This window comes from Metarhizium album (assembly GCF_000804445.1).
Source record: "Metarhizium album ARSEF 1941 chromosome Unknown scaffold_9, whole genome shotgun sequence".
NCBI classification, from domain to species: Eukaryota; Fungi; Ascomycota; class Sordariomycetes; order Hypocreales; family Clavicipitaceae; genus Metarhizium; species Metarhizium album.
In genome coordinates, this window is record NW_024467583.1 from 281,400 (window position 1) to 292,345 (window position 10,946).

At 53.0% G+C, this 10,946-nt stretch overlaps 3 protein-coding genes across 3 annotated transcripts; all 3 read right to left on the reverse strand.

The window, feature by feature from the left end:
* Positions 1–1,873: 1,873 nt before the first annotated feature.
* On the reverse strand, positions 1,874–4,309 carry MAM_04191 (uncharacterized protein; the record flags this gene model as incomplete). Its single annotated transcript, XM_040822989.1, has 2 exons — positions 1,874–3,357; positions 4,201–4,309. The coding sequence occupies 2 exons, from the start codon at positions 4,307–4,309 to the stop codon at positions 1,874–1,876; spliced, it is 1,593 nt and encodes a 530-aa protein (XP_040678868.1).
* Positions 4,310–5,513: 1,204 nt separating this feature from the next.
* Positions 5,514–7,859, reverse strand: MAM_04192 (uncharacterized protein; the record flags this gene model as incomplete). Its single annotated transcript, XM_040822990.1, has 1 exon — positions 5,514–7,859. One exon carries the CDS (start codon positions 7,857–7,859, stop codon positions 5,514–5,516), a length of 2,346 nt encoding a protein of 781 aa, XP_040678869.1.
* A 1,615-nt stretch (positions 7,860–9,474) lies between these two features.
* Positions 9,475–10,903, reverse strand: MAM_04193 (uncharacterized protein; the record flags this gene model as incomplete). Its single annotated transcript, XM_040822991.1, has 3 exons — positions 9,475–9,726; positions 9,804–9,910; positions 9,976–10,903. 3 exons carry the CDS (start codon positions 10,901–10,903, stop codon positions 9,475–9,477), a joined length of 1,287 nt encoding a protein of 428 aa, XP_040678870.1.
* Positions 10,904–10,946: the final 43 nt, after the last annotated feature.

Sequence of the window (10,946 nt, forward strand, 5' to 3'; positions counted from 1 at the left end):
ATATATTCGGCCGAAATGTAGCGTTCCGAGGCTGCAGGTGAGGTTGTCATCCAAGTCAAAGGCCAATTGGCTGCATGGCACTGACGTCGTTTTAGCGTGGAGTTCCCCGTCACTCACTTCATCACCGACCAGAAAACGGCTTGCATCATGCGATATGCAGTGTTCAAATGCGCCGCCATCACGAGCGCCTCGGCCTTGGAGCTGAAATAGATACTACTACTACGTCATGTGCCATGAGACATGCCACATGACTCCGCATCTGTGTTACATGCATCAGGACCTCTCCCCAGAAGACGGCATGAGCTACCACGTCACGCGTTTCACTTACACCGAGGCCCCTTTCCCGCTCGCAGCGTCATCCAGGGAGCACCATGGCTGCTGTAGAGATCCCGAGGTGCTCTCATTTGCGCCTGATTGGTGCACTGAAGCACTATGAAAGTAGAAATTTTCCTCGAGAAAACACTACTTTCACAATTGGTCCAATATCCACAACGAAAATAACACGGGCTCCGCCAACGGTGCCGGGGGCTGGTAAGCTCATTGAGGACGCAGATATCTTCATCGGCTGCCTCTGATTTGGTGTCGCGCCAATTCTTCGAACGAGCGGCAAGATGGAATAGATTTGCCCGCCCATGAAGGTTCAACAAGGCCAATATTCTGGTGTTGGCTGGTGAATGGCATGCTTTGCGTTATGGAAACAATGCGGTTCGGTAACGTGTACCAATGAAATCTCCTTCAACGTACTCGTAGCACCTCCTGTCGGGGGGAGTCGATGTCGCATGACTCTCTCTCCGTCCTTCCCAGCAGGAGTTTGTGTCGACGAAGAAGCCGTGTCGTTGAGCTAAACTTGATGGTCGAGAGCCTGCTTCACCGGCAGGCGCTAGTTCTTGAGCGAGGGAAATCATGTCGTCTGCCCCAAAGCTGAGCACTGCACCAACATAGACCGGACGTCATCCTTCTGCAAAAGAAGCTCCATGTCCTGCAGACAAACCACGCCTGCATCTGAGCCGTCAGGCCCGTTCAGGACCGAACCCAATACGGCTCGGCCGAGACGAGAAATCAAGTCGCTAGCGTTGACAGGCCAGACGACTTGAATACAAAAGCAGCCTGGGGGTCATGACATCAAGGCGCCGGGCCGGATTCCGCTGGCTCGGGGCCAAGGATAACAGCGCGGCATTGCCATTGACATTGACATGCTTGCTCGACACAACAAAAGGGGCGTTGGGAGGGTTGCACGGACGGTCCATCCCGGCTTATACAGGCACGAGACAGACTTGACGACGCAAGTCATCCCATGTAGCGAAATATCTAATGGCTGCTCATAAAATAGCCAAGAGGCTAGGGATACAGTTTTTTCTCTCAATGTTGTTGCCGGGGCAAAGTCTTGTAACTGTTGGAGTAGTTGCGCAGGGTAGGTACTTCGTCCAGCCGGCCACGGCGAGTCACTTTGAAGACAGCCAACCCATTTGCAAAGGTAACAAGTTGCGTGAAAATAGTAGGGCCCGGTCACATGATGGTCGAGTCGAATGAGGAAGAGACTTGGTTGTGGTAGTGGTATGATGAATTAATTTGCCCATGATCTGTGCGCCAGACAATGATCGACAGTTTGCCATGAATCTCTAAACCCCCTAAGAACTTCCCACGCAAGGGTATATGCAAATCGAGAAATGTGTATACAAGTCCTGCGCCAAGCCAACATGAAATCAAACGCGATACGCCAATATCCTCCATATCCACCATACATGTGCCATGAGAAACGCCGGGTCTCGCCTGTCCCATATCATCATGCCATTTCCCTAAGATTCGTCAAGCGACCAGACTCTCTCGTGATTTCATAAGCAAGTGTGAAGAGCCGAGGCAATCACCGTTGCGCTCAGGCATCTCCTATGCCAGTCACGACACCAATTCCAAGCGCTCTTTGCAGACTACGGCGAATTCCTTTGCCCCCTCCGGTTTCTTCATCCTTGTCACGACCCAAGAGGCCGAAACTCATGCGTCTTGCTACGTTCCCCACATTGTCAGTGGCAGAAGCTGGAGCTGCCTTCTTTTTCTTTCGGCTTGCTGGGGTCGGATCAGGGGCTGAGCTTCGTGGGGGCCACTCGCCATCTCGTTTCCAACCGGCAACACAGGATCGCAACATGTCTGATAAGTTGATGGGGCATGCGGGCTGCAGATTGTGCAAGACGACCTTGTCGTAGAGGCTTAGATACACCGCTGGCGAAATCGAGGCTCGCAGGCGATTTGTTGGCGGAAGCAGAGGTTGGCCAATAGGGAGCAAAGTTTCAACAGGATAAGTCTGGACCCTGATGGAGTCCGACATTGACGAGTCGGTGCTTGCATGTTTCTTCGAGTCTTTCTCAGCGTCCTTTGAGGCGCATGACGAGTCGGATACCGCGCCACAGATTTCACCGTGCTGGGAGAGGACGGCCACCGCTGGATTGGGCGGCGATCCGGATATTGAGCGGCGGAAGAAAAATCGCCTTGGTGACCGCGGTGATGCTGGCGGCGTGGTTACAGGCTTACTTCGAACACGGACCGTCTTTGCGCCGGTCCAAGCATTCCGCCGCGCTTCAAAACAGGCGAGGCCCTTGTTCCAAGCAATCTCTTGCCGCAACGCGCGCCGTCTGCGGGCCTTCTTTGCGCGCATAAGGTCCTGAACGGTCGATTGGATAGAGTCGGGGTTGTCAAAGATGAATGGTGAGGGATTGGAAGACAGATTTTCATCATCGGACAGATCCGACCTCCATTCAATCCGAGGCTGATAATGTGCGGCATCTTCAGACACTACACTGTATACAGACTCGCCGTCATCGTTGTCGTCGTCGATGGCATCGCCGTCTCCAGTATCCGACTCTTGCTCATCCAACTCGGTAACCTCTTCCTCCCGATATCCATCTCCTTGGCTCATAGGAGTGTGAGACGCACCGCTTGGCTTTGGGGGGTTGACCTCATTTGAAAGCTCGACAACCGCTCCTGGGCCGTCAGATGCCGATGCAGCCTTCGCCTCTGGAACGGCAGGCGGCCAAGTAAAATTCCAGTCGCTGCGGACCTTGTCGGTCAAGTAGCGCTTCACAGCCTCCTTTTGTTTGACTTTGTCCTTGCTCAGAAGATCGGCATACTCATCGGCTACCCATTCAGGTGTTGAAGTGGGCAGCAGAGCTGGAAGCTGTGGGTGGTGCTGACGAAGCTTGGAAAGTGGTGAGCGTGAACTTCGGTAAAAGTCGGAGAAGATCATGGCTGGGGGCTTTGTAGTCAATGTCAATTGAGCTGGAACTGATTCCGATTGCGACGCTGCGATGCTGAAGTCTTTGACTTTGCCTTGCGGCAGCGCAGGGGGCGATGCGCTGTCCTGGCGCTCTATAGTCGTTAGAAATCAAGGTCGGTCAGCTCGTGGCCAAAGCGGCATTGGAGAAGAGGCGTGGAGAATGGCGAGTGCAAGCAAAAAAAAAAAAAAAAAAAAAAAAAAAAAAAAACGTCAAGTCGAGGCTTGGGGGAATTGTCGTGAAAAGCAGAGACAAAGAGGAGAAGAGCCAGGGGCGGCTACGACGAAGGCGGCTGCGAGCCGTTCAGGCCAGAAGCAGCCGAGCGAAAACAGCAACGTCGGGAGCGGGACTAGAACTTGGTGCATGAAGAGCAGCAACGGCCGCGTTGTCAGCCTCGACGATGTCTCTTGGCTAGACGCAAAGACGTGTGATGCTCATGCTCGTTTCGAGGGCCACCTGCACTCGCAAGAGGGCGAGAACTAAGTGTGCGGACGGACAGGCGGGTGCGAGGGCAGGAGGCGGGCAAGACTGGGAAGGGCAGGCAGGACAAGCAGGGCAGCGCAGGGCAGCGCAGGGCAGCGCAAAAAATAACATGTCCAGCAAAGAGCGCAGAAAGTTTGGGAATGCAGCCGGGTGCCACGACACTGCACAAGACGGGTCGTTTCCGCGGCTGATACGAGCACTTGCTGGACTGCTGCTGCTGCAGCCCATGAAATTTGAATTGGTCTAGAGGGTGCGAGTTGCTGGCACTGACTGGGCGAGGTAGACGCCACGCCGCGTCCGCCTTGCTCGCCGTGGCCAAGACGTGCGTCTGTTTGTATCAAGGACCCGGACAATATGGAATGGAAATGGGACAGACGAAGATGCGGCTACTGCCACAACCCGATTCGACTCGACTCAACTCGATTCGACTCGACACCTGGAGCCTTCGACTTACTCGACGTCTGGACATGGTCCTGGCCCATGGCGGCCGGCGCTGCCCTGGCCTCTTTCCGCTGACGTGCGTGGTGTGGTGTTGGATCGAATCGGCCGTGTGGTTTGCCCATGGTGGTGGTGAAAGGTGGTGAGATGGATGTTGCGTGGCGGCCGATGCTTTCGCCACAGTCGCTCCTCACCCTTCCCACCTCATTCATTGGGATTCGAGGAAACCGACGGGCAAGGCGGCTGGTTCCCCGACACGTCCATGCCCCTTTTCAGTCCGCCCTGGCTGCTCCTGGCTCCTGCTGTCACCAAGTCGCGATGCAGACTTCGAAGCTGAGCGGAGCAGAAAGGGCAGCTCGTCGTCCCGTCTTCTCGCCTTGTCACTGTGTGAGTGAGACTGCGGCCAGGCGTGAGACGGAGGTCGCAGGCTGGGGCGGTGTGGGCGTGTCAAAAAGCGGAGTCGCGGCCAACCACTTGGCTACGTTCTTGGACTAGTACGTATGTACTCTGTACTCTGTACTCCGTACTCCGTAAGTATCGTCTCGTTACTCCGTACTCCGTAAGTATCGCGTACTCTAGCACTAGCCACTGCGGCTGCATCCACTTGGGCCATTATGCAGCAGTGCACCTCGACTTCAAGCCTTTCTTATTGCCGGCAGGCAGGCCAAGCTGACCCACGTGCAGCCGCGACAGGGGGGTCAGAAGGGATGCACAAAAAAGAAAAAAAATGCATGGTACGGAGTAGTACTAGTATTCATCTTTTGTAATTTGACCAATCAAAGCAAGAGTAGCAGTTGCTCTGCTCTCACCTCAGGCCTGCCAAACCCCTCACGTGCACAATCTTCAACAAACGAATCCTTATACTCCGTACTAACGTTACTAGTAGGTAGTACGGATAGTACGGATTAGTTCACGTGTGCGCCCCGGACCCCAGATTGTGTGACTTGGAACAATCAAAATCCATTTATTTCATTGTTGGTGTCGAGTCAATTTAGAACTTGTTCGGTCTATGGCGCCGTGAGTCCCCCCATTCCGTCCAAAAGCGTTCGTTCCTTCATCCAAGGAGCCGTCGTCTCTCAAAAACCAATTCAACGCAAACAACACACTATTCTATCCTAAATCACTGTTCCAATTTGAATTTTTTTGCCATTTCCAATACTTGTTGCGTTTTCCGTGCAAAGTCCTCCTTCATGAAAAATCAAAAAAAAAAAAAAACCCCCCCAAAGGGAAGGAACAAAAACCTAGTCCTTATTCGTCTTCATCTGGCGACCAACAAAAATGTCATGACGACGCTGCACTCCTTGATACTGCCTCATCATTTCCATTCCCCTATTTTCGGTCAAGTTGGGAATAGAGCTCACCATTGTCCCACGCCAAGTCCGCCATCATGTCTGTAAACAGCGGCTGTGTCTTCGTCATGTCCGGGTTGGTGTAGTCCGCGATGTCTTGTCCACCTCCATACACATCAGGGTAGCTGTCGAGGAGGTCGGGAAACTCCTTCCCGATCCAAGAGGGGGATTCCCCAACGAGAGAGTTGTCACAACCTATAAAGGCGGCCACAGAATTTTGACAACCAGATGGAACCATGCCTCCAGCCGTGTCTTCTTCTCCAGCAGTCCCCTTTCTTTTGTCTCCCCCTGCTTGCTTTTCTTGCTCAGCCTGCTGCTCTTCGGCTGCTGGTCGTTCTTCTGGGGCCCCGCGCCGCTCAGCTGCGCTTGGTCCTTCGTCTTCGTGCGTCTGTATCCTATTGTAATGTGGCACGGCATTGGCCACGGATTGGTTCTGCTTCACGCTTTCGACACCCTCATTGGCATGCATCTCGTATTCCTGTTTGGCAGTCTCAAGGCAGTCCTGTTGAAATAGTAGATGGCTCTGATCACCATGATCCCCACGCCGCACTGCTTCTCGAACAGCAGAGTATTTACTCCCCGCCCTTGGGTGCATAAATTCCTTCATCACACTCATAGGCATGGTCTTGTCGAGTCGTAGAAGCTCTTTAATTCTTTTACTCTCGTAGTCCGGTACTCCCTCTTCCATTGATGCCGGGCTTTTCTCCATGCTCTCTCTTGCAACGCATTGCTCCAGGTCCGCGGGGCTTGCAGCTTGCTTAGCAGCACTGTTGCGATTTGACTCATACCTCTCCCAATCAAAGTATTCGTCGGCTTCGTCTCTGGACCTAGAGTCCTTACCATCGGATCCTGTCACGGTCGTTTGAATACGCTGCACTGGTTGCTGCATCTTGCTTTTTGTGCTGCCAAAGAGAAGAGCTGCATTCGCGTGTGCTGCACTGTTGGGATTGGTTTGCTCCGGCGCATGAGCAGCCTTCTTTTTCTTCAAATCAGCGATATTGCCACCTTCTGGACTGTATTTTCGCTTGGGAGTCAGTTTTGCAGTGTGGGATGGCGTGCCAGGGGCTGGAACCGGGACAGCATGTGGAGGAGCAGCTCGGGCTTGTCGTGTACGCTCTTCAACCATTGTTGGGCTGATGATCCGCCTATGTCCGTCTGAACAATCGTATGAGAGGCACTTTTTCCCTTCATGGCTATACTCGCCATGAACGCCAAGGATGGTGTAGTCCAAAGATTTGCCCTTGCTGCGTCTGCCACTTCGGGGCACTCCAGAACCTCGGGGAGTCTGGGCTTCAGCTTCGTTACCGTCTATGACCTCACTGGCCCGCGATGCAATCGCTTCATCTCTCTCTTGGCTGCTGGCTGAGATTCTGTCGCTTCGAATGTCTTGCTCTTCGTGACTTGATGCCCGAGCCTCTTGGATTCTTCTCTCGAGCCATTGTCGGGTATATTTCACGCCTGGGTGGTTCGCAACCTCTGCACCAGAGCGATCGAACAATTCTCTGAGGTCGTCCTGCACGCTTTTGATGACTTTCTCGAGTGTTTTGTTTTGAGGCAGAGCCACATTTATTCCGAAAATAGTGCAGCTCCTGCGAAGTTCTTTTTCGATACCCGAAAACACTGCGCCTTGACCCTCAAGCAACCCCTTAACAAATGCTTTCTCCACCCCCTCTTTAACAGCAGCTGAAAGACCTGTCGCCGGTGCGTCTGAAAGAGAATCATCGTCCTCATCTCCAGTGCTGATGTGCTGGCTTGCCACCGTGCTCTCTGATTCTAGAGTAACAGGCCGTCTGGCACCCGCATCGACCTTTTGCTTGCCGGTATTTCGGTGCGCAGGGCCGACAGTTTTGGGGATTTGGCCAGATGTGCCGACTGGAGCTGCGCTTGGTTCGGGACCTGTGTCGAGGCTTTCAGCAGGAACTGGGTTCTTTCGGCGACGCCTCAAATCGGGATGGAACTCACGTCTGTTGATCATTTTTGAAGGACGCTGTTGCGTGGGCTCGCCGTCAGATTGAACGGCCCGCCCATAGCTTACTGATTGAATACCTTTCCGCACATAATTAGAGGTAGGGGGGTACTGTGCAAACGGCGGCTGGCCATATCGGGGCAATGTTGGGCTTGGGCCTCGAGGCTCACGGGGTCCAGTCTGCATCATTTGCCGTGGGAGGCCCTGATATCCCTGAGAGCGTGGAGCAGAGTAACTGTACTGGTTGTACGGCAATTGTCGTCGAGATATTGCTGGCGTGTTTGCTCCGAGCCTGGTCCGGACACTGCCTGGCGAAGAGGAAGAGGCGTATGAGCGCTGGTAAGGAGTGTTTCCTGCCATCGCATGTCCCCGGGACACTTGCATCTGATAAGGGCTACCTAGCCTATTTGCGCCAGTGGGAGTAAATTGACTGACTACCTGGGTAGGCATGCGGTCTGGGTCTGTTGTTGAAATTAGGGTCGACCATGTTGCTATTCACGTCGTGGATGTTTCCGGCCGAGAACCTCATGTTGCTCCTGCTCGCGTATATTTCCCGGGTAGAATCCTTGAAAATGCCTCTTGTTAGCTCCCCTTCACCTCTTCTCGTTCGTAGAGCCAAAAACACAGAGAATCTAGGGTTACCAGAGGAGGGCGAAAGTTGTGGCCGGCCGCTGCCATGTTAGGATAGTATTGCTGAGCATTTCCGCGCACCTGCTGAAGCTGGTAATTCGGAGGGCGAAAATATTGCTCCATTTTGAAAAGACTCGCCAACAAGACACTCAACGAGGTACTTGGTCAATTTCTTCGTCGTCGTGGGCGTTGTAGATGTATAAATTGATCAACTTCTAGACGACCATTTTCCCGAACATGTACCTCCTACAACTGGAGGTCGGTGAGATAGGCACGCACACGAGGGTTTTAGCGGACTTATGGCTCATAGCCTCTGGTTTAGAAAAACGATAGGATATGTATAATAAGTAGGTTGTCTGCTTTCAGGGGCAAGGGTGTATCAGCTGAAAGAGCTCTTTCAGAACCAAGAGGAGCTCGACAACGACTATCTAGGAACCCGCAGACGACGGGCAAAGAAAGGGACAATTGGCAAAGAAACGGAAGCAGTGGTAGCAATGAATATCGTCGCCATGTTGGACTTAAAGTGGCTGGGGGGATGGAAGGGTTGGAATGGTGATTGCCAGGTGAGGACAACGTGAGGTGAGGTTGTTGTTGTTGTTGTTGGCTTGCGGTGCGAAACGACGTGGCGGAATCTGGGTGACGATGTGCCATTCGAGTCGACTCAGTGTTTCTCGTAGACTTTTGACTGAGCCAGTGCCGAGGTGAGGAGGAGAAAAAGAGCTGGGACTGGAGCTGGAGCTGGAGCTGGAGCGGGAGCGGGAGCAGCAGGAGGAGGCAAGTTTGGACTACCAGAACGTCTCCATCGTCACCGCCATCCGCACCGCACCGTTTAACCATGGCAACATGACATATACGTCGAAATAGTAGGGCCTGATATGCTCGCTGCGTCCCAACAGCCCGGGACTATTTCTTTTTGCATACTTTCACTGCCGTAGGCTTTTGTTCCTCCACTGATTGGTACTGAGTACTTAAGTAGGTAGCTCCATCGCTGCTTCACCATCTCGGCGCACAAAGGCGAAGCCACTTGCTGTATTTACTTAATAGTAAATACAACACTGGGCGGGTACTACTACTAAAGCAACATAGATCGTGGTCCGTTCGAGTATACCGTGTATTCTTTTTTTTTGTCCTTGTTGTTGTCGCCTTTGCGCCACATGCCTTTGGTAAAATTCACTAGAGTCGGAGCTATATTCCCGTGCAAAAAAGCCTCAAACCTATATACTCCCTTGAATGTCTGTCACCGTCCGGTGATTAATAAGCCTTCCTTTGACTCCAATACAGATGGGTCTCCATCCTCCATCCATCATGAGTTCAAGGGTCAAGTCGAACATGTTGCCACGTTTGTTCAAGGAATTTCCTGGACCAACTTTCCGGTTACCAAACCGCCGCCCTTCAAGAAAACTCTCCCAACCGGTCCGGTCATGATATCTTCAGGTACCGATACTCTGCTTCCATGTTTATTATTCACCCACCGTATGAGAGTAGGATCGGGTTTGTAGGCTTCCTCGGCCGGGCTGTCAGCCCGGGCTGCTGCTGCTGCTGCCTTGCGGTTAATTTTTGGTGCTTGCTTCTTCAAGAGTTTGTTGATAGTTTCCATCTACTGTTACATCAGCATACAGGTACGTGACTGATTAAAACTTTCTAGTTGCAGCATGACACTGCGGTGGGGTGTACCTTGACCTCTTCGTTGCGCTTCTCGCTGAGGTTGCGACGACGACGAGCCATTTCCTGCCGTCTCATGGACAGCTCTTCAGCAGTGAAGTGCTTCTTCACTTGGACCTCTGTTGTTCATGTCAGATACCACCTAGTTTCTACCATCGCCGCTCCTCTGATCGTGTGCACTTACCATCAGACAACTTCATATATTCCTGGGGTGCCTCTTCAAATCTTGCCCTCTGGCGTTTCGTCATTTTGGTAAGATCAGGAGTTCCTTCCCGAGTGCCTCCTCCATCACTATCAGCGCCAGCATCGCCAACCTCTTCGCCTTCCGCATCTTCGTCTCCTTCCCCTTCCCCTTCCTCCTCCTCTTCATCATCTTCCCCGGCCACCTCTATCTCTTCCCCCTCGGCGTCCTCATCGGCCATGGTCTCATCACCAAATCCCATTGTTTGGTCACCTTCCTCACTGTCGGCAGGGTCGCTCAACTCGTCGTCGTCGTCTTCCTCGTCGTCGTCGTCTTCCTCGTCTTCATCCTCGTCAACCGCCATCTTGGTAGCAGCGACTTTGGCAGCAGACCTGGGAGCTGGCTGCGACACTCTTATCGTACGCGAGACTACCGGCGTATCCATATCAATATCCCCTTCTGCATCCTCCTCTCCCTCAGCGTCAATGTCGTCTCCCTCGACATCAACCTCCATTTCCTCCCCTTCAGCATCTTCATCTGCATCTTCAATATCGTCACCTTCAGCATCTTCTTCCTCTTCCTCCTCCTCCTCCTCCTCCTCCTCCTCCTCTTCGTCATCGGGGCTAGAGTCAATTACATAATTCTTCCTGCCCCCACGATTTCTAGTGCCATGGACAATCTCGCCTCCGTCAAAACGATCACTTCGTCGATTGGCGGCACCACGGGTGGATCTGGACGTCGTTTTGACCGTAACGCTTTCGTCGGGGGACGAGGGTAGGTCCCGTGAAGCACCTTCACCAGAGGTGCGGCCAGATCGGCGGGAGCTCATTGTATTGCGCTCACTTCTGTCACTAGCGTCAGCCCATTTTGCATGAACCGAGATAGACTCATTTGCTTTTGTAGCGGCAGAACGCCGCGGGCGAGACGCCATGGTTACAATGGCTGCAGAACGGAATCTCAATGTAGGGAAGAGG